At 53.1% G+C, this 22,756-nt stretch overlaps 3 protein-coding genes across 3 annotated transcripts; 2 read left to right on the plus strand and 1 right to left on the minus strand.

Moving 5' to 3' along the window:
• Positions 1-4,821: 4,821 nt before the first annotated feature.
• Positions 4,822-10,843, plus strand: NCLIV_036820 (hypothetical protein; the record flags this gene model as incomplete). Its single annotated transcript, XM_003883883.1, has 4 exons — positions 4,822-7,034; positions 8,715-9,194; positions 9,834-10,064; positions 10,318-10,843. The coding sequence occupies 4 exons, from the start codon at positions 4,822-4,824 to the stop codon at positions 10,841-10,843; spliced, it is 3,450 nt and encodes a 1,149-aa protein (XP_003883932.1).
• A 4,526-nt stretch (positions 10,844-15,369) lies between these two features.
• Positions 15,370-18,099, plus strand: NCLIV_036830 (conserved hypothetical protein; the record flags this gene model as incomplete). The annotated part of the gene is made up of 1 exon (XM_003883884.1): positions 15,370-18,099. The coding sequence occupies one exon, from the start codon at positions 15,370-15,372 to the stop codon at positions 18,097-18,099; it is 2,730 nt and encodes a 909-aa protein (XP_003883933.1).
• A 1,595-nt stretch (positions 18,100-19,694) lies between these two features.
• On the minus strand, positions 19,695-22,409 carry NCLIV_036840 (putative acyl-CoA carboxyltransferase beta chain; the record flags this gene model as incomplete). Its single annotated transcript, XM_003883885.1, has 2 exons — positions 19,695-20,620; positions 21,422-22,409. The coding sequence occupies 2 exons, from the start codon at positions 22,407-22,409 to the stop codon at positions 19,695-19,697; spliced, it is 1,914 nt and encodes a 637-aa protein (XP_003883934.1).
• Between the last annotated feature and the right edge of the window lie 347 nt (positions 22,410-22,756).

Below are 22,756 nucleotides of genomic sequence, written 5' to 3' on the forward strand. Positions count from 1 at the left end.
GAGTTTGAAAAAAAAAACGCGATAACAAGGGACAAACCCTAGTACGAATGTGCTGCCAAGCTTTCCGTATTACAGCAACGCGATTTCCACACTGCCCGACCCCCCACGAGGACAAGTCCTCCAGGTTGGAAAGTGCTAGCAAGGGGGCGTTAGAACCCAAAAACTATTGATTCCCCCTCAAACTGATGGCAAGCTTTGGGGAAATTGCTTCGCAATTAATGGAAAACCGGACTCGAGAGGGCAGCAGCTTCCAATTCGCACATGCAGTCACAGTTTTGGTCAACCGACTGGCAGGGCCGGCTTCGGCTAATCAGCGGAAAACAGATAAGCGGACTCCGTCGCTTGCATGCACGTGAGCATCTCGCGACACCCTGCGAAGGACGAGGACAAGTTGTAGCCCGCACGTCTCTCATGTGCTACTAATGCATGTATTGATTTGTCCACCCTAAGCAGTAACAATCGCTGTTCGCAGCAGAACTACAGTAGTGTTGGGGCCTGTCATCCGAAGAACTTCACAACGCTCAGGGCTACAGCCATGCTAACAACGCTAAGCGTCGCGAGAACAAAACGGTTGGCCATCGCTGGATGCACAAGGTTGGAGACAGAGAATTAAAGCCTTCTACAGCCGATTGTATTTTTCGAGACACCCACAACTGCGCATCAATAAAAATGTTTCAAATCTGACGTGTCTTTTCGCTCGCGGGGGCGCAAGGCCGCAAGCTCTGCTTCCAGCCGGGATGTGTGTACGCACCGATGCCCTCTCATGCCGTCCAGCATTTCAATCTCATTAGGAGAGCTACCGTAATCGTGCCTAATCGCCTACATTTGCAGTGGATCAATGTCCCCGATCACAAGGGAAACACTCAACATCTAAAAGAGTAGTGCCTCAGCTCCTCCAGGTGTCCACGAGGTGTTTTACGCGGTATGTTCGTCAGTGTATTCCCGACTGTGTGTTGGTTTTTAAAGAGTTATTGCCTTCACTCGACTGATGCCAAACAGTGCTTCTTCTCAACCGGAGAAGGACGTTTCTCCGCAGGCATTCTTAGGGCAAAGAGGAATATGTAGCATGCATCGCATCGGATCCTACGTGATTTGGTACGCACCTTGATTCTCTTCGCTCACCCACGAACGCCGAAGATCCACTCGTTCAGCCTGCAGCCCGCACTACGGTACTCTGTTCTGTGTGTGCCGGAAGACGGGCCTGCTGAACAGCTGTACCTGTCTGTCGTTCCACCAGCGCGTGTGTTCGCCGAGTCAATGCATAGAGCGAACACAGGCATGGCAGGAACGCACATATCGGAAATGCAGAAGGATGAAAGATGAAGGAGGAAAGGGGGCAGCATAACGAGACATGTGAAATAAAGCGAGGGATCCAAAAGGGGCAAAGCAAGGATCTGAAGAAGGAAAGGACGAGGGAGACAACAGAAAAACGAGAAGCCACATCGACGGAGGCGGAAAGATATAGGATTTCACCACAGCAGTACATAGCTTATGTCATTGTATTACCACAAAAAAGACATCTGGACCAATTCTCGCTCGTGTGTACACCGGGGGCAAGTAGAGAAAACAATGAGAAGTGATTGACGCGCTAAAACTTCGAAGTTCTCGAATGTACCAGACGTGTCACACCAGAGTGAGCTAGATTCCACCGCCGTGCTGTTATCCATTCACCTCGTTCTCCACACAATGACAGGTTTTCTTGTGACAGGTTCTGTACGCTTCCTCTCTGATCCCTTTAATTTCGGTTTTGCCCTGAGGAGCACGTGAGACTCAAGTCATGACGCGCCCCAACCACAGTCCTTTGCTAGTTGTCCTACTGTGCCGCGAAGTTTAAGGCTGCCTCGCATGCATTCAGGATGCAAGTTTTCGTCCTCTTGCCGCTCTGTCAGATTGTTTCGCACAAGCAGCTGAATACCACGGGAACGTCGGCTCTACTGGCGTGTATCAGTCTGACCCTCTGCAGAGTCCTGCATAAGAATGCTGGGTGGACGGCTCGCAGCAGCAGTCCTTGACTGAAAGCCAAGCCTCCGAGTTTCAGTACGCTTCAAAAAAAAAACTCACTCAGATTACATTACAACCTTCCTGCATAGCGAGACGAGGTCGTGCGGCCCACTTGCTCGCACTGGAATCTAGCAGTTTTCCTTGCGGCCTTCTTTCACCAGTGACCCTCTTTTCGACCGGCACGCACAACAAACAGCCTCAAGGAACCCTTCTTTGAAGGCCGCTTACCGATTCATGTCTGTCAGCACTGTGTCTCGGATTAAGTTGCTGATCTTGCGTCTGACGACGACCCTCCCGGCATGCTCGGTCGACGGTGGATTTGATCCACTTGTAGAAGGCCTTTCGCTGTTCCTTTTGCTGTGTAAAAGTTGACTAGGCACGAGAATAACTATCAGACGTTACTGGCTGCCTATGTTGGCGCTGCAGCTAGTCTGTAGGAATGCGGAACAGTGCCAAGAGTTTTACGCGCGGTGGATCGGAAAACCTGTTTTCAGTCACTATCCCGTGACAGAAGCGTCAGGCTTCATCGGGACTGCACGTAGTCATGGCTGTTGCTGTTGGAAGCTTGTTAAAAAAAATTTGCCGTGGTCCATGAATCATCCATCGGAGGATGTCCCAGTTGCGGATGCACGCATAACGCCACATCCACTGCTATCTGCGTAGACTGGTATACCATTTTAATTGTGCTTTTGCTGTCTTTGGGGTACGCGCGACGTTTCGGACAAAACGCATGCGACTCGGGCCGCCAGATCAACACACTTTCCCAGGGGTACGCTTCTCATCCAAAATGACGGCCCACGGGTGGCGCGCTGCTACTGCGGGATTGTTGGAGGGGGGATATTTACGGAGAGGACGAGCAGTGATGGTGACGGTCTCTGTCGTGAAAGGGCGCCGCTAGCAGAAACTCGTATTTTTTCGGTGTTACTAATCCGCTTTTACTAACATTTACTTCAGTCAAAAAAGCTCCAGTTTTGTGAAAACTGCAGAATGGCAAAGGCGGAAAAAATAGTCACCCGCACTCGTAGAATCCTATCATCGTTTGCCTCCACACACTCTGTCGCCCCCTACTGCGCCCGCCAGGCGTGGAAGTGCTCTTTCTCCCCTTGTTCGTTGGCTTTCGTGGTGTGTCTCTCGGGTTCTTCTTATTATTTGGGCGTAATTGCAGCATTGTACAGCGATTCAGCAGGACTTGCGAAGGACTTAGGATATCCGAGGACTTCCGTCGGGTGTATGTATGTCAGTTGATAAGTGCTCGCAGGCACGGTATGACTGACACAAGGCGTCGCAAAGCGTCGCTTTTTCTGCGGGTGGAAGCAACAGCACGAGTGTAGATGATCTCTGGATGGCGCCGAAGACGTACCCAATTCATTTTCACGGAAAGTTCACATGAAATGCGGAAAAGGGTCGGGAGAGTCATTTGCACGACGTTTAGCACTCCCAACTTGACGCAGCCTCCACGTGACACGGCGTGGCGGGCGGGTGTTTGATGCGGTTTGGACGCTTGAAACGGTTCGAAGGACGCAGTTCAGGCAAACGGGAAGGGAAGAACCCTGGAGACACAAAAAGTGCGGGTACAAAGCGGCATTACTCGGTGCATGCTACGTTTCCCGCACTGTGTAGGGCTCACGTCGCCCGGTGAAAATCTCCATCAACACGCACTTGTCGGGCGAGGATTTTCCAGCAACGAAACAACTCGAAAGTACGTTGGTAAGGGAGGAATCTGTTTATTCCGGTTGAAGGGCCTGTTTCGGTTCGGTCTTCCATTTGGCGCTTGGAAACGCGACTGAGACCACCTTGGGCTGGCGTGGATGGCTGATGGTGTTCGGTGTTATCACGTACACGCGACCTCTTTCACGCTTGAGCGCGCAAGGAAGCGTTTTGTAGGGATCCAGACATCGTCTTTGGAACTGAAAGTGTCCTTCGTAGTGGCGCTAGCCGCATGCTTAAGGCAAGCTGCGCGACTCGTAGCATCTACGTGGTCAGTATACGGTTCGTTGACAGGCAATCTCTAGCCAGTCCATGTGTTGAATCATCAAGCGTCAGGTGGACAATTTCCCACGGACGATTCTGCAGCGGTACGACGGGTCACACGCGCACCGTCGAACCCCGTGATTGAGTTACGGACTTGGATCTGCCGTCCTTCTTTGTCCCCGGATTCCTTGGCAAGCTCTCTCCCACTTACGTTATGAAACACACTCTCTCTGGTGTCTATACTACGTACACACACTCTCTCTCTGGTGTCTGTACTCTGTGTCGCGTGTTCATTTCACCGTGGACGCGTGTTGGCGAGATGCGTTCGCTCGTGTAGACCGGCTTTCTCCGTGTGTCGTGTGTCCTGCAGCCAGATTCGTCGCCGGCCCAGTGGCTGCTCTTTTTCCGAAGCCGGCAAAGTTAACGGTCCTACGGTACGCGCCTCGTAAAGTTCGTGATTCCGCTCGATTGTCCAAGAACTTTGAGACTCGCGGATTTCTCCGCAAGGAGAGAGAGATGCCAAGTTGCGGAGATCAACCAAGTGCGCTGAGTAGCAAAGCGCTTGGATTTGGTTCTACAGCGCAGGGAAGGTCGGCGCCGCAGGGCGTTCTGGCGTCTCCAACAACACGGCGTCGAGGCCACGTGGACAGTCGGATGCCTCGAGCAGTGTCTGGGGAGTTCATCCCTTCTCTACCGTCGTCTGCGCCGTTTCCTTCTATGAAGATGTCCACAGCGTCCGGTCCCTCTCCTGTGGGGCCCGTCGATGCTGTAGTTGCCTATGCGCCTCAGTCGCTGCTAGGACAGCCCGGGTCAGTTGTGCTGGCGAGACCACCCGACCTCGCACGAGGGATGCCACGGGAAGAGTACGAAGAAGAGAGTGGCTTTCTTGGTAGATCACGAAGTCGCGAATCACGCTTTGGCGGAACTGCAGCTGTGGCGAGCTCACGTGGGTTCCCCCGAATGAGGCATGCGCATGGGTTTGGTGTGGCAGGCGCGTCCAGGCCGGGCGCGAGCTCGCCAGGAGGCTGGGCGGGTGGCTCTGGAAGTAACGAAGGATCTGGGCGTGGCGAGTTGGACCACGTCAGAGATATTCGGAGTTTTCCAAATGCCAAACCGCCGTTCCGACCTCCAGCCGTAGGGTCCTCGGAACCCCCGGGGGCGGGTAGTCAGCATGTAGGAAAGAGAGATATGCGCCTATTCGGCGTTCACAGTCACGCTTCACAGCAGTTTCCGGTGAATGGCTCTGCGATGAAGGAGGGCATTGTAGACCACACTGCAAAGTTCACGGATAACTCTACAGCAGGCTGGTCTGCTAGAGAGTCACACGACGCTGGGTCCGCGAACCATGTGGACCCATCTGGTGACCGTGATAGAGATTCCGCGTCTGGAGGCCAGCGAAAGCGACGCCCGTTGCCGTTGTCGCGGAGCCGTCGAGGGTTTGAAGGGCGGAGGACAAGTATATATGCAGATCAAATAATTAGTTACCAGCATGGTGGGCTGTGCCCAAAACGGGTGAAGGCAGCATTTATGAGCGTTGCACAAGCGGCAGGCCAGCCTTTCCTTGTCGTGCCGCGACATATGCGTGTGGATGACGCACGCGGAGGCATTCCGCCCGGCGCCGGTGGAGGGTTTAGGACGCCCGCTGGTAGCGTATTGGACCCCTCCGGCGGTAGGGATAAAGCGGGAACTTGGGAGGCAGGAGGCGCTGTCCACCTAAGTTCGGCCTCCGGCTTAGCTGGAGGTACGTCCACTCAGACAGGCTTTCCATCTACCTGGAACGGTGGATCGGCGGGGCACGCCGACGCAGACGACTCTGTTCTGCATATGAGTGAGGTCAGCGCAGACGAAAGTGATGATGAAATGGAGGATGGTGAGGTGGAAGAGGCGAAGAAAGACAGTCGGGCGGCGCGCTCGCGACCGGAACAAGTCTCTGGAGTTTCTCGATCGTACTCCCATGGACCGGCAGAGTCTGCTTCGGGAGTGACGGATAAATCTGCAGCGTCATCTTTCGCAGGCGCAGCAAATGCACAGCGCGAGGGCCAGGGGGCGAACGTGCCTGGCAGTTGGGGCTCTTTCCACTCTGCTGCAGGCTTGTCAGCTGGTCCTGCGGGAGCAGTCTCTACTGGCGCGAGAGACATGCCTTTCCAGGGCCAGGGCTTTGGTGTGTCCGCGTCGTCTCTTGCGTCGAGAGTCGCGTCAGAGGCTCCTAGCTTACTCGGACCGCCCCCGCGAGGGGCGTTGTTCAGACCTCCGTCATCTGCCTTAGGTGCTGTAGGGTACTCCGTCACCAGAAACAACAGCACTTCAGAACATCGGCCCTTTGCAGAAGTGTCTCCGAGTGTGGCTTCAGCGACTTCACCAGACGCTGTTGATGGCCAGAGCAGCTTGGGGCCACAGACAGTTCCCGTGCAGTCATCGATGAGTGTTCACGCACTCGGCCCTGCAAGTGCTTCTGAGCGTAGTTCAAGTATGGGTCGCGCCCGGCCTGTAGATCCGCGGCTGCTGCGACAGCGAAAGCAGCAAGGTGCGGAGGGCGCGCCCGTGTCACATGAAGCAAGCGATTCGAGTGGGGAGGCGCTCGTGTCCGCAGAATGTGCCACGGCAGTAGAGGGAACAGCAGAAGTGGGCGACAAGGTCTTGCCTGAAGTGATTCGCTATGTAAGCTCTTTTGATGGCACCGTTTTGGAGCTCAAAAACCCTCCGACGCCTCCGCCACCTGGTTCGCTACCGCCCGAGCTTCAGAACACGTGTGTGGCCCGAGGGAAATTGCCGCTTCTCTTGGACTTGGACAATACGCTGCTGCATGCTCAGGCAGCAGCAGCCACGGGGTGCGATGTGCGCCTCCAGGATTGGCTCGATCCGTATGGAGAACCCGAGTTGTATCGGTTCGAACTGCCGTGCAACCGCAAGACTTACTATATGAAACTTCGGCCCTACCTGAGGACTTTCTTGAAGAAGCTGGAGCCATTCTACGAAATGAGCGTGTACACAAATGCTACTCAAGAATATGCGGACATAGTCATTGCGATTTTGGATGACAATCGTCAACTTTTCCAGGATCGGTAAGTACCAGCGACTACTGGGGACAAGGAATGCGGAAAAGCCGGTACAACGAGTCCACAAAACAAACGAAGGTTAACTCCTTGGCGTAGCGCAGTTCAGGATATCGGTCCATCACCGGGGAAGCGGGGAATGAGGAAGCACATCGTTAAAAAGAGAAAACAAGCTACGGTAGGCTGCCAAGGCGAAGTAATAGACAGTCGTCGGCTCTGTTGAGAATAGCTGTCGTAGTCGATGGCAGATATCCGTGCGGGATTTTTGGTGTCTAGCTGCTGATACAGGTAGCGGTCCTTTCGAAGTAAGTTGTTCTGCGGCCAAGGATAGAGGTTGTACCTGTCGCCATCACCGACAGGTGATCTCACAGCATCTTGCCGAAGCCCCGGTCTCGTTTCGCTCTAGTTTTGCCTGTCCACGTATCCCGACACTGAGGTTGTCGGAAAGTGCTTCATGTGAACCCGGTTGTAGTAGCAGGTAGTGACTGAGCCGATTGTCGGTATGAGGGTGGGTGCGATCTGCTGCCTCTACGGACGCTACACAGGTCGAGGAAAGGCATCGCGTATAGTTCGTTTTGACCTGAGCAGGCGTCACAAATAGATGCGGTGGGTCAGTAGGCAGTGTCACAAGAAGAACCACACTGTATGTACTAGGTAGCAACGAAGCCTCTGGAGCGTCTTTGCTCATGCCACTGAATCAGCAGCCATCAATTGCTATTGGTTTGTCTTCGGCGCACGGTTAACGTGCCAATTGGAGTGGCGGTCCGCTGCACTTCTCCGTTGTGTACACGTTAGCACTTAGCGCTCTGCTTCTGATTCCCAACCCAGGCCTGCAACACTAGAGCACACTGGGGGCACTTGGCACAAGGGTGGCCTCGTGGCAACAAGTTGCGTGCAGCATTTTGGCACAGCAAGTGTAACGAGTTTTGCCCGTCTGCCAAAGCCAGAAATCGGGTAGCACTTCAGTAAACAGATTCGTCGCCAAGCCTCATGCGGTGTCGCATTAAGCGGTCGTTACTGACTGAACGATTAAATGAGGTTACCAAATCGCTGTCAAGTGCATGTCCACCGCGAAGTAGTACCGTTGGCCGAGGCTCCCCCTCTCCCTCGAAGGGTCCTTCGGTCAAGGGCGGCTCACATACAGTGAAGAGTGTGGCAGGCAACTTGGAAGGCCACATACCCCTCGTGGGTTGGGTGTATGTGAGCCCTGGAGACATGCGGGAGAATTGAATGGCTTCGTATGAAGGAGTTCGGGGTGACACTACGGTGTCACTTCCAGCTTTACAAGGGGCCACTCCGGTTGGGTACTGTCGGAAGACAAGGTCGTCTGCAGCGAGGCACGGATCTGCCCGCATTTTGTTGGGGGGGACCTGCCAACGACAGGGACATGTGACACTACACGAGTGAAGACGGCTGCGCACCTCCTGAGAGAAGAGAGGAAATTGGGCCGAGTTGTTCATTGTGTACTTGATTTGGGCAATGGAATGTCTGTATGAGGGATATAAATGCTGTGGTTGTACAACGTCGCTTGATGCGGCCGACTGCCAATACAGAGATCAAAACGCTAAGAGGCGTGCGGAGCACGCACGTTGGGCTTTATATTGTGAATACAGCTTTCGTGAAATACGGACCCGCTGTGCTGGAGACAAAGAGTTCAAGTTCCGGTGTGTGTATCTTGCGTGTGTCTAGGATTGTCGCGCGTGACAGCGGCTTCAGAGGAGAGGCCTCAGAGAATAAAGCTGTTCGACGATTATACGAAGGAATGGATAAAAGGTGCATTGTTGCTTTCGATGACCGTCAAAACATCTGGACAGACCTGCCTCTGACTCATGTAGTGAAGGCGCAGCATTATGACTTCTTCGACTCGCATAAAGCAGAGCTGAACGCCTACTATCCCCCTTTATCGAACGGCATTGGAGGAATGGCAACTGCGGACATTATGGGAAACAGACAAAACGAGGACGAGGGCATGATGGATCCTGTTGGCTGTAGTTCCTTGTCACAGGCAGGACAAGACCAGCAGTCGACGAACACACCTGTGCAACAGCATCTAAGTCGAGCGGCTGCAGAGGGGAAAAAGCCATGTGATTGGGACAGGCATCTGGAATGCATGCTCAAGTTGTTTTTGCATCTCCATACAGAGTTTTTCAAAGATCCAATCAACGCCAAGTATGATAACGGGGAAATTGGGACGAGCTGTCGCGTTCTTCTCAATAGGTAGCCGCCAATATGCGGGCCTGTCACGGTCTTCTCAACTCCACAATGTGAATTCTAGTAGACTAATCACCACGCGTCCGAGTGTTTTTCAGGTGCCGAAGGAGCTATATGATGTCCGTTTGTAGAAGTGTATTAGCAGCGTGATGCTGTGGTCGTGCTATGTTGCCTGAAACGTGTACCCTCGGCCACACACTCTCGTAGAACTGGGAGAGAGTAAGGGAAACGTACCTTCGAAAGGCTCGGTTCGGTGTTGCAAGCTGTGCGGTTTTTCAGGAAAGCACCTCTTGTAGTGTCGTGCATATATATTTTCTCGTTTGGTGATACAGTGGCGCTGAGGCGTCATGCAGTGAAACACGGGTGGCCTTTGGTGACGCTTACTTTCGTTCGCAGCTGTTGTAGGTGGCATTTTGGGTTTGTTTGTGTGGTTCGTAGAACCGATGGTGTCTGTGGCAGTCGTGTTCGAGCGATGTTCCCCCTACCGTGAACGCAGTGTATATTACCTGAGAAATGCTGTGAGGGGGTCGCACGGTGTGTATGGCTATGCGTGCCAGAGATGAGTGTGTGGCCTTCGTGTTTGTTTTTTGTTTGCAGCATTGGAGCGATCCTGTGCAATTTCCAGCAGAAGGTACTCTCTGGCGTAGGTATTTTCTTCACGGGATTTAGAAAAACCTTCTCTCCAGGAGCTGCTGTAGCTGACTGCGAAGAACGGCAGGCCGAACTTGCGCAGCGCCTCGGTGCAAAGGTCTACAAGCGATACGACGAGGAAGGAGTGACTCATGTTGTGGCCGGCAAAAACAATACGAATAACATGCTTGCGTGCAAGTAAGGAAAAAGTCCATGATAATAGGCAACACATGGGGCCGGTGTGTCCCTTCCCCAGTCCTGTCCAGGAAGTACCGTTCGTTTTGTGGTGATAACATTGATAGTGCACCTTTGTTGGATGGTGTTCTGCCTGAATTGCTCAATGGCCCCTGTTTGTTGCGGCGGCAAACGTCGTGTATGCGGGATCGTCTCTCCATTTCTCGTTTTCCTCCTCTCGTGAATGTTCTGTGATATGTGTCGTGTGTGTGTGTAGGGAGAATACGAACCTGGCCCGTGTGCACACACTCTGGCTGTATTGCTGCGAGGCTGCACTGGCACGGGTGCCAGAATCTGCTTTTGACGCTGATGCACTGTGCACCTACTACGACAACAGTCCTCCGACTGCTCCATACCGTGACCACTGGGTGCATCTAGCCCAAGAAAAGCCGGTTGCGGAGCATGAACCAGCTCATCCATTTCCTCCACCGGAGAGCCTTCCCGTACGAGAGTTCCTTAGCACTGGCACGTATAGTGACGGCGCCACGCTAACGTCGCCGTACGAGGAGTTGCTGTTCATTTGGCGACCGGAGAAGCAGACGGTTCGACAGCTGTACGCCACTGATGACTGTCGCGGCTTGTCTGTACCGACGGCCAATCCAAAAGGTGCGCCCCTCGTGACGCCGGTAACAGGCACCCACAGTGCGTCATTGTGTGGTGCTCTCTGCGGTCCTGGTGCGCCTACTGGCCAGGGCGTGATTTGTGCCACATCGCACCAGCAGTCGCAGCGGCTTCATGCCTAGACCACAATGTTATGCTATGACATAAAATTTGTGACAGGGCGGCAGTCTTAATTCGGTCGTCGCTAGACGGCTCCTCTGCCAATGTACACTCGGTGGAACTGGCGCGCCAGCAATAATGGTGCCTCTGCCTCTCAGGAATAGCAAACAGGAACACCATAACGATCGATTTTTTATGGCAAGCCATTGGTCGGAGAAAACCCACGCTCGCGGAAGCACTTCTTAGTTAGGCGCGAAATCGCTACGCGGCGCAACGAGTGTGCCATTTAACACGAAGCTGGAAACGGCCGTTCTATGTGTCCACACATTTTGTTGTCTTCGTAGCGACCTGCTCTCGTGGTAATACGGTCAGTCACTCCTCCGTAGTACCACCTCCCCCGTCTAGATCGCGAGGTTCTCCTGCTGTGTCAAGGCGAAAATCGCTTTTATTTTGGGAGACAGAGGGTAGAAGTGCAGTTGCGATGCCGCCTCGAAATCTTGGCAGCGCAAGCGCTATAGAATGGGGGCAGCTGGTTCGATTGACGAGAGTACGTGTCTAAAATTTACCACGGCCGTGTCGTACCGAGTGAACACTCTTACCACGTGGGCGAATTCATCGGAAGCAATGCAGTTTCTAGAAAGCGTAAGACGACTTTGTCCAGGTGTTTCTGATTCCTAGGGTGCTCACTACGTGGGAGTGTCGGAATCTCTGTGGGGGTGGAAATGCCGTTCTGCGGCGTCTCCAAGAATACTGTTGTACACTGCATGAGGCTGCGGGGAGGAAGTCGTGGGAAAGAATCGGCTCCCGTTGGTTGTCAAATGACACCTCCAGGGACAAGCGATAATCAGCGTGGGTGGGAACTTCCGAAGGAAAAACTTACGGTAATTTTGGCTCCTAAGACGTTCGGATTTCGAACTGCAGTGGAGTATTTGAATGAAGGAATTGCTTTCTCTTTCGAAAGATACACCGACAAGCATCAAAAGCAGTCGGCAAATAAATACTGATGTTGGACATAGGGGATACATCAGCAACACATCGCATGTGGAATCTCAGGTGGAAGGGGAGAACAGAGCGTCTTGCCGGTGGTCCCACGGCAGTAAGAAACAAACTCCAACACGTGGGTGTTCGCTCCCAACAGAACGACGAGGTACCCAGTTCCAAACAGTGAGGCAGCGCGTGTAAGCCCGGCGGTGAAAGGTAGTTGTCAATATTGCTCTGTTGCAGTGGTAAGCAGTGTTACCTTGTGGATCTTTCACCCTTCATGCATAAAAATTATGGGCAGATTCGCTTGATATGCGAACGAGGTCAGGACATAAAATATATTATCTGAAGTGGGAAGAAGTCGGTTGTAGTCTTTTAGATGCGGTTGCCGTGGTACAATTTTTCTGCTCGTGCGGTTAGCCGTGGTCGAGAGTCACAACCACATCACCCCCGAAGTTGCCATTCTCTGAGAAATGCGCGGGGCCGTTTTGGTGCACAACACTCCTGAATTTTCCGTCAGAGATTAAGGAGCGACGTTCTTCATGTCAAGGAAGGAGAGGAAATGAACTTCAGTGCTTTTCGTGCATCGAGGCATGCACTGCTAGCAAACCCCCGTACTTCAGGTGTGCACATCACCACATGGGGCGAACTTGTACTGTAGTTATAGGGGATATACATGTTCGTAGGTGTGTCTGACTAACTGGGTCGTCCCTAGTGATACGGGATATTAGTTCCCACTACACCCCTGTATCCCTGAGATCTGCGTTCAATTGTGACTATAGAGTATCCAGAGTTGGCTCTGGGGTTAGACGGTGGGTGTGTGACGTTCCCTACACGAGGAAGAACTGTGGCTGCAACACCGGGGCCAAGCTTTGTTTCTTTGCTGAAGGAACAGAACTTCTCATGTGTAGCACAGGCAACCACCGCACCGCCCCCACTGCTGGTTAGCTAAACCGAACGTCCAGTGTCAGGAGGACCGGCCAGGACAAAGTTACAGTTCTGTCAGCGACACGGTACAGGCGCGAATGTTTAACGATAAATGGAGTCGGACAGTTCCTCGACAAGCAAGTGACTGGCGTGTCACCCACGGAGGTGGAACTGACATAATTTGAGGCTGAGTCAGATGCGTTGAAGACGAAGGCCGTGGAGACTGGATTTTCTGCCCATCATTCTTCGTCGGATCGTGAAGAGACAGCAGCTGGTGTCGGCCGACAGTGGGCAGCTGCTTGACCGTCGTGCCTCCTAGCATGTCCCCACCGAGCCGATTGTTCATCCGCTTGGTGTTACGGCTTGTGAAGGCTGCTGCAGTGCCTGAATGTTGCCTGCGTGCACATGTTCCTGACTTGCCAAACTGCTGATCAATTTTCACCGTAAGACGACCCAAAATTTTCAATTGGGTGATGAGTGAACTGCTGAGTGGATTGACGTGAGACAGATAGGAAAGGACAAAAAAAGAGATGGGGACCGTTGACATATCCGGGTTGGCTCAAGGGCAGTATGCATGCTGCAGGTACTCTGCGTCCGTGTGTGTGTACCCTAGTGAGAGCGTTGGTTTTCAGCTGACGACCGCGAACTACATTTGCAAAAAAGACCAAGTTTGCATTAACAGCGCGAATGGGAGGACGCGTGGGCTCATCAGCCCTTCAGCCCCAACGCTATCTGTTAGCATATAGAAAAGGCTTCATACTCGTGAAAGCTCACGCCTCCTCCTGTACACTAAACAGGTCATCTGGTACACACAATCATCGGTTATGCAGCTTACTCGATGTGCTGGCAGAGGGGAGTGCAGTATACGCACCCCCGTACGTGACTGGAGACATTCCCGTGAAACTCTTTGAGTTAACTGGCTGATATAGCTTCCACATCCTACGGAAAGAGCACTCCCTTCGGCTCTATTGCGATACCCAAAAACAGTCAACGGTTGAGCGTAGACCGGTCGGCGAGAACTAGCATCGCTCGTAGAGGAAATGTGAGTACAGCCCTACAGGACAGCGTGCAGTGGTTTGCCAGGGTCACAGGCTCCGCAGATTACCATGTGCTTCTGCCCCGTGGCGAGTGGCGTTCAACGACACTGCAGCAAGAAATCACGCAGCTCCGTGAGCTTCATAGACAGAGGAAACGAATGCGCGTCTTTCAGAGGTTTTTGTGATGAACCACCGTTGTTGTCCCCCCAAGCACTACAGCGGAATTCAAGCCGTTAATCAATGAAGTTTTCCCTACGGCTGCTGTAACCAAACCATCTCAAATCATGCCTTTCATGAATTCTTGGACACACTCCGTCACGCAGGTGTGCCTCCTTGAGTTTCCGTGTAGTTCAGCGACAAAAAATGCCTTGTTCACCTTCGTTCCTTGACCCGCTTGGCAACGTGAAATGTGGGTGCATGCCTAAACCACGCTACCCGTGAATGGCTGTAGATACACCGCGGGTCAGATCCTCGGGCGAGGACTCGTAAAAAGTATAGAGCTCTGGAGACTAACCGATATCGAAGCGCAGCGCCGTGATAAGGGCAAAGGAATGGGTTGCCACCGTGGCGCTGGTCGCCTTGCCGAGACGTCTCGGTACGCGGAAATCCTGCACGACCGGCGTCTCCGCATTGCACTGGACACGGCGGCGGCGCAGGAGAATGCGGCGGAGTGACGCCTCTGCCGGTGCGCGGCGACAGTGTGCTCCACTGCCGTGTTCCCCGCATGTCGCAGCCGCGTGAAGTGTTGGCCCTTCACAGGTATATCGATATTGTTTGCATTTTTTCTACCTCTGAGGTATATAGCTGTGGCGTTTTTTAGTCCACTGTCCACTTCAGTGGCCAGCAGAAGCACATATCCTTTGCACTGTGACCGACGTGGAGATAGCTGCCGGCGTTAGCTGAACTTCGCCGACATTTCGATTCACCCGTCACCTCAAAAGGCACGGATTGCGCCGGATGGATGCGGAATATTCCCGCGACTTTTCCTTCTGGTAAGGATCTTCGGAGTGTAAAGAGGAAGTACTGTATTTGGAAGTGCCAGTTTCGCGCTTCATTCAAATATCCTCACTTGTGGGGCACACGCGCTTCAAAAAAAGTCATAACGGGGAGACACCTCCGTGCCCTACGGATCAACCAGAGCCGCATTGCACTTTAAAAAGGGGCGGGACGGGTTGTCCCTGAGGCATTCCACACGGACAGGCCGAAAATCGATGTTTTCTGACTGCAACGTCAGCTACGCAAGGAGAGGATAACAGTCTACCCTTTACTGTGCTAGACACATTTGCGTCGGCGGCGTGCAAACGTCAATCCAACCATTCAACTGACGGAGAGTGCTCGACCTTGCGCCATTCTTCCGAACTTCCACGCGGCAATAAACATTGTAGACCATTCCGATATTGCGCAAAGTAGGGAACTTTTCAAATTACGACCGTATATCTTCCAGCAGCGCCAAGCGGGAGTCGCCAACCTCTGGCCTCAAGGCACTCCCGTGCCGTTTTTATCTCCCGCGTGTTTGCAAGAGGTGGGACACACCCGCAGCTCTTTGGTAGTGGCCCGCGTTGTCCAAGAGAAAAAGAATACTGGCCTGTTCCGTAATCTTGTGTATGTTTTCAGATTACCCCGGGCGCTCTTCAGCAACTCACATTCCTCTCATTTCCGACATGCGCTCCGTTCGTGTGACCGTTGCCCTATTTTGGGCAGTGGTTGCTGTGGTGGGGTTTTGGGCTTCTCCGGACAGTCGCATGACAGTGGCAGGTCCACAGTTCGCAGATGCGGCGACAGGGAGAGTTGTTAAATCTTTGAAACGGGCAATGAACCAGGGCTGGCGCAATGGAGCACATTCCGTCTGCGCAATTCTCGGATGTGATTACGAGCAAGTCAAAGCACATCTTGCTCATCATCCTGCTTCCTTCCATTCGTTCAAAGCAGTGTGCGCTCAGTTGGATGAATTTGAAGAGGAGATTACAACCTCCAAACAGAGAGAAGAGGACTTGACCCCAAACCAGAAAGAATACCGCTGGCTCCTCCTCATGAAGGCAGCCGCCGTGCTTAACCACTGCCTTGGAACAAAATTCAGCGTGCCGGCGAATTTTGTTCCTCCGCACGTGAAGAGCAACGAATACGTCCCCGGCCAGCGGGGGGACGGAGATGAGAAGGAAAAACTGAAGAGTCGAATGAAGGCACTGCAAGTAGTTGTCCCTCTTCCAACCGTCGACGAGATTCAGAACTACGCTTCGCAGCGCCTCGCCAGCCTGCGGCAGACTCACATGGACCAAACCAAGGAACTGGAGGAAGCTCGCCATCGCAAATTCTTGCTCCTTCAGGAGGAACACGACCGCCAGACGGAACAGATGATTTCAGAACTCAAGCTCAAACAAACTGAAGAGATGGACACACTTCGTCGTGAACTGGCGGAGGAGAAGCGGCTTTTCGACCATAGCGTGAAGGTTTGGGACGCAGTGAGTCGCCTGCTCACTGACGCACACTTGGGCATCGAGGCACTTAGTGAACGGGTCCACTCTATGAGTCAACAGGTGTTCAAATTGAGTTCTTTTTATGACAAGCTTCACTCGTATCAACAAGCGTCTAAGGAGAACCCTACGGGCAATGCAGCGTATTCCGCCCTCTCGTACGCTTTTCAAAGTGAAGCCGCTGTCGAGCAGGCTATGCAGCAAATTGTCGCGACCTACCAGGAAGCATCCGGCGCGGTAGCTCGCATTCAAGAGATTTTGAGTCAGGCAGAGGGTGTGACTGCGACGGCTCCACCGAGGGATGATGCCCCCTGGTTTCAGCAGCGCCAGCGAGGCTACAAAGATCGTTTGGACAGTTTCAACAATCTCCTGACTGACCTGTCAGTGCGACTGGAAGATCTCATGCAAACTGCTGAGGAGCGAAAACTCGTGATACTGTTTTCTGGAGATGAGGTCCGCACGCAGACCCTGGCGTTGCTTCAGGAACGAACCAACGACTGGTCGGCCCGACTGGCTACACTGCGTGAACGCGCGCAAGGCATTGAAGTTGCGGCCAGCAAGTTCTTCGAGAGCAGTGCGCAGCTCGATCGGACTACGGGCGAAGTTGTGAGTGCAGTTCTGCAGAACCCTGACGCATTCATCGTTCAGGTTTCCACGTACGCAACGGAATCTGGATCCCTTCGCTCTTCGGCGAATGTTATTGAAGAAGACTTAAAGAACCTGATCAAGGCTCTTCAAGAGATAGGAAGAGAAATGACTGGAATGACGGAAGGCATATCTGCTGCGCAGCTGCCACCTGCCGTCCTGGAGTTCCTCGGGTTGCCTGGACTCTTCAATGCGCTCAATGTCGACATGCAGGTGAAGGCAAAAGGCCAGCAGATGATTCAACTCATCAAAGCTCGTCTAAATCAAACTGTCGAGATTTCGCGAAAGCTGGAGATGTTGAAGAATGAGGTGAAAAACATTCGGAGTCCTGCAGCTCGTGAGCAGGCGGAATGGGCTCTCAGCGAGGTGTCGACAAAACTTCAAGACGTGTTAAGAGCTAAGGCTGAAGTCGAACTTGAGATCCAGCAGATCAATCTCCAGCTGCAGCAGGCCCAAGCCACGATTGCTCAACTCGACCAGCGGATGAATCACGAGCGCCTGGCGGCAAAGCGAGTGGCAGCCGGGAGCTCCGCCGCTGGAGGGTTGCGAGGAAACTCGCTCGCGTTTGGAGGCACCGTTGGTGGACTCGGGGGCTCTATTGACGGACTGGGAACCTCTGCCGGTTCGGTGATGGGCCTTGGAAGCTCTGTGGGTGGAGGACTCAACGCAGATTCTCGAGTTACTCTTGTGGAGTTGGAGCAGCAACGCCAGGCTGCAAAGGAAAAGCTTCAGGAACTGCGCCAGAGTCTGTCAACGAAGCAGCGTGAAGCTGTGAGCCTTGAAAACGAAGCCCGTCGACTGGAGGCAGAAGTGGGAACCAAACAACGTGAACTGACGGAAGAGCAACAAAGAATCGTGCGCACCATGACTCTGGCTCAGTCGCTAACAACTGGTGCAGCCCCAACTGCCAGTATGACCATGGCAAGCTTGCGCGGAGGTCTTGGTATGACAGGGGGCTTGGGCGGCGGCTCTGCTGCACTCATGTCACAGGGGCTCATGGGCTCCAGAGCGACGGGTATGTTAGGTGGAAGCATGGGTGGGCTAGGAGGAAGCATGGGTGGTCTAGGAGGCAACGTGGGTGGGCTAGGAGGAAGCATGGGTGGTCTAGGAGGCAACGTCGGAGGTCTAGGAGGAAGCATGGGTGGTCTAGGAGGCAACGTGGGAGGGCTAGGAGGAAGCAGGGGTGGGCTAGGAGGACTAAGCAGAGGTGGAATATAAGGAGAGGCAGCTTGAAGCCTGAGTCAAGTTTGAGGAGGAATCCTGGGCGAGCAGTCTGGGAGAGGGAAGAATTGAAGATACAGCCAATTTTGTGGACTGGCGCAGTGGGAAGGGGCGATTTCGTAGGGAGAGCTGTATTGTCAGAGGCGCTGATTGACAGTATTGAAGCGGTGTTGGCGTCGGACACAGGCCCGCAGCGTGTATACAGCGCTAGTGAGGTGGGTGGTGTCCGCCTTTTCCGGTTCCGTTCATGTTTCTGGATCAGCCGATCCGACAATTTCGTCCGTATAAGTTTCAGGTGGTCCAAGCATGGGAGGGAATGTAGGTGACTGGTGAGGGGGGGGGAGCATGTGCGTGTAAAAGGCAACATGACACTCTCGAGATGGACACGTGGGCACGGAGGTGCCTTTATGGGGCACTCCTCTAAGAGTTGATTGGGATGGTAGAAAGGAACGTGACGGACGATAGTGATGGAATGGACTGTAGCTACAAAAGATCCAGTTACCGCTGCATGCTCTCACAAATACTCGCAGCGTTAACCCCGTGGAGAACAACCTAGCCAATGGCAATGGTAACGTTCTGTTGGTTGACTCCACGGGGCAAGCGTATGCCTAGAGGGGGGGGTCTGTGCTTCGGAGCCCCTGTACGCGTACGCGTAGCACGGGCAAATATGTGTGTCGAGTTTGTTGAGGATCCCCTTGTCAGGTGCATGCGTTATAAAGTTTCTGCAAAGGTGAAATGCTGATGTTATGCTTGCTCTGTCTAAGCCCCAGCAGGGGTGTGCTAGCTGTGCCAGCACGAGCACGACTGTTCTGATGGGATGAGACCGAGAAACACGGTCGTGTATAACTGTACCTGATTCCCGAAACTCAACTTTCCACGACTTAAGCCTTTTGAACCCTTTCGTACAGTAGATGAGCCGCTGCAAAAGCCTCCTGCCCGGCGAGTTTGGCACCGAATGAAGCAGGGCTACCTCGTGTTGGCGTCACGTGAAGACACGGTCGGTAGTTCGCATTCGAAAGAGAACAGATACCAGAGTAGACGTAGACAGACTTTTCGCTTGCCGCTGAGTTCTACAAGCTCGCGTGAAAGAAGATGTGTCTATCAGCGTCGACAGCAGGGAGGCCACACTCTTCCACAGCACTTCCAATGCTTAGGTGAGTTCGGCTCGATTTGTAATTACCACAATTTTCTGGTAATCAGTTGCCGCGTCGGAGGAGCTTTATTGCGAAGGAGTTGGAGTCACGAGCATCACAACAGCGTATGGAGACACAATTCGTGCGACAACAGGGTGGGGGAAATCACAGGCAACGTTACGTTGTAGGATCGACTTTCCTGGGCTGCCCTGCGGCCTTGCTTGCAATGACGAGCGTCGTGTCTTCTGAAGTTGCGACCGACTCAATAGGAACTTTATGACAGAATCACTGGAGAATACCAGCTGCGTTTTCTGCCGGTTACCTTTCGATTGCTTGCTTGTATGAATGCCATTGTGAACTGGTGGCCTAGTTCGTTTTGCGTCTCGTTCTCAGCTTCGATGCCTTCGCCTGTGGGTCGCTGTGGCGCCTTTCTTGACAGTCTGGACGTCTACCCTCATCTTACATTCGGAGGATACCATATGCAGGGGTTAAAGACCCACGCGCAGCCCCGAGGGAACTTCCGTTGTTCCATGGATTTTGCAGAGTTGCGGCGAGTGCTAAGGCCAATACTCTACGTGTTTGCTGAGGTATAATAACTCCGTCATCCCATACTCGAGCAGAAGCATAGACTGCGCTGCTGTGCCGGTCATACATTCTCTCGTGTTCGGCTTGTTTCGCTCTTCTTTGTTCTTCCCATTCTTTTTCATTAAGCTCAAAACGCGGCCCCTGTGCCATTGTTGCTTCCCGGCTTTGTGTTTTCATGCTTTTGTTTTTTCTTTTCAGAGCAGCAGCCCGTTCTATATCCAGAAGAACGCTCACTGCTTGCTGGCCTCCCATGACGGCGATTTTGGCGTTCGGCCACGTGAACAGAAACCGGGGATCATATGCTCTGCCACACATCCCGTAGTTTCCCGCACCAAACGAAGCGCCAATTATTAGTGTCAGCTTTGGCAAAGGAAAACATGAAACGGCAGTAACCAACTTCGCACCATGTTTAGCAATTCCGGCACGTTCCGCCTCGCTCCCGACCATGAAGCCTGTGACGTTCTGCAGAAAGAGCAGAGGAAGATGTCTCTGTGCACAAATCTGAAGGAAGTGCGCCCCTTTGAGAGCACTCTCCGGAAGAAGGACTCCATTGTTCGCCATGACTCCGATGGGGTACCCGTTCAGATGCGCAAAGCCGCACACTAGTGTCTCCCCGTATAAAGGCTTAAACTCAGCCAGGGCAGAGCGGTCCAGCAGACAAGCCAGGATGCGCCGAATATCTGTCGGCTGGCGAAAATTGCAAGGTGCTAGACCGTCCAGCTCTTCTGGAGGAAGGAGGGGATCGACGTTACTGGATACTGACGAAGAGCCAAGAAGAAGGGCCGCAGTGGAACCGTGTTCTGAGCACAACATATTACGCAACAGGAGGAAACAAACCCTGAAGGAACTGGCCGCCTTGACAGCAGGAGAACCCAAACACAAATGTGGAAAGACGCAGAGACTCTCTAAAATGGGAACCGTAACTAAGGAGTTGCGCAGCGGCTGAAACGAAAAACGGCTACAAACGGGGGACTCGCAAAATTCACCTAGGTGATGGAAGGCATGCACCTCAAGTGCTTCCTAATGAAAGAGGAAGGATTCATCTCATACAGCATCTGTTGCCGTGACCCTGATGAGCTCGCGGTTCGGCATGTTCATTTTCGAAAGAGCGATGAACGACGCAACATCGCCTACATGTTACTACAGTACTGTATCCACGGCTGATTCAAAATGGACGGGCAGATGAAGTAAATGACGCAGAGTAGCCAGTACAAGATAAAATCGGCTGTTCTTGTGGTGCCGATAAACGACTGATTTACATCTGTGAATAGTATGCAGGTGTCCTAGGTATTCCGACAAACCAGACTCACACATACTGATTGAGTAGTGACGACAAGAAAACAGTGTGTGTGCTGCGGACGACCTATCGGTCGAATGCTGCCATAAAAGCGAGTACGACAACCTACACGAAAGTTCAGCATAAGAAGTCCCGACACGTCCCTCGTCATAGGGTTCGAAACCCAATTGACGCCGGAGGTCCAGTTGATCAACTTTCAAAAGGATCATCACTCGCAGTTCGACGACACGGCGATGCAGAAATGGAGACGCGCCTTTGCATTGATTGTGAGCTGCGCCATGATCGTGTTACAGAGACGACGTACGGCTGTTGATAAAGCTTTCGGAGCAAGATGGTCGGATTGGAAGTGAGGCGACGATGCGCCGAGTGAGGTGCAGGGCGTGGTTTTCATCTTTTGCGCAGTGGTCTGCCACTCCAGATATTCTGCAATGCACATCGGCGCCGCCGAGCTCCTCCCTTCCAACAACCTCCCCAGTAGCGGCTTTGACGAGGGGAGGCCCAGCAAGAAAAATACTTCCTCTTCCTTTCACGATAATCGCTTCGTCTGCCATGGCCGGTACATAGGCCCCTCCTGCTGTGCAGCTCCCCAGCACAACTGCGATCTGAGGAATCGCCTGGGCGGACATAGTCGCTTGATTGAAGAAGATGCGACCAAAATGTAACTTATCCGGAAAGACATCCTCCTGTCTAGACAGGTTCGCTCCTCCACTGTCCACAAGGTAAATGCAAGGCAATCGATTCTCAGCTGCAATATCCTGAGCTCGCAAGTGTTTTTTTACGGTTATGGGAAAGTATGCGCCTCCTTTCACTGTGGGATCGTTCGCCACGATCATACATAGTCTGCCTGAAACGAGACCAAGCCCGGTCACAATACCGCCACAAGGAACTTCTTCTTGCGGGCCATACAACTCGTGACCTGCTAGTTGGGAGAGCTCGAGGAAAGGGCTGCCTGAGTCCAGCAAGCAGTGAATACGAGTCCGCACTGGCAGTTTACCTTGAGCGAGCAGGCGCTTCTGTGCTTCTGGTCCCCCACCCGAAACAGCTATCCTTACTGCGGCGTTGAGCTCGTCGACATAGGTGGCCATCTGGGCTTTGTTCTGTTCAAACCGGGAAGGAGAACCTACACCACGAAGCGACGGCCCATGATGACTGCCGGCTTCGTGTTTGAGCGGGTTACAGCTCGTACTGCGAATTTGTGCTTCCATTAACCGAGGTACGGAACTGAGGGGACCACTCTGGGCCTTTACGACAGGCTTTCTTGTACAGAAAGACGACGTCCTTGACTGCGTCATGCACTCCTGCGGAGACGCCTCTGTTGCCAGTCGTTTGTTGTGTTTGTTAGTTGCTGTTCCGGTTTCGCAAGCATGCCTCCCTGCCGCCTTCCAGGGGGAACTCATCACGTTTGAACATATTCCATGGGAAGGGATAAATAGCCGACTGCAAATGGATCGCCGACATAGCTCGCCTACTGGAGTGAGGAGGCCGTACCATATTCTGGCAGTTCTGGCCGACTTGGCACAGCAGTCTCGAGCTGAAGAACTGCTACCTGGTGTTCTGCTGCACATATTGCATGGAAGGGAATGCGCTACCTGAAAACCACGATTCGAGAGTTGTGCTCCATTTCGAATTGCAAAGGCTG

Source organism: Neospora caninum, chromosome VIII, assembly GCF_000208865.1.
Source record: "Neospora caninum Liverpool complete genome, chromosome VIII".
In the NCBI taxonomy this organism is placed as follows: domain Eukaryota; phylum Apicomplexa; class Conoidasida; order Eucoccidiorida; family Sarcocystidae; genus Neospora; species Neospora caninum.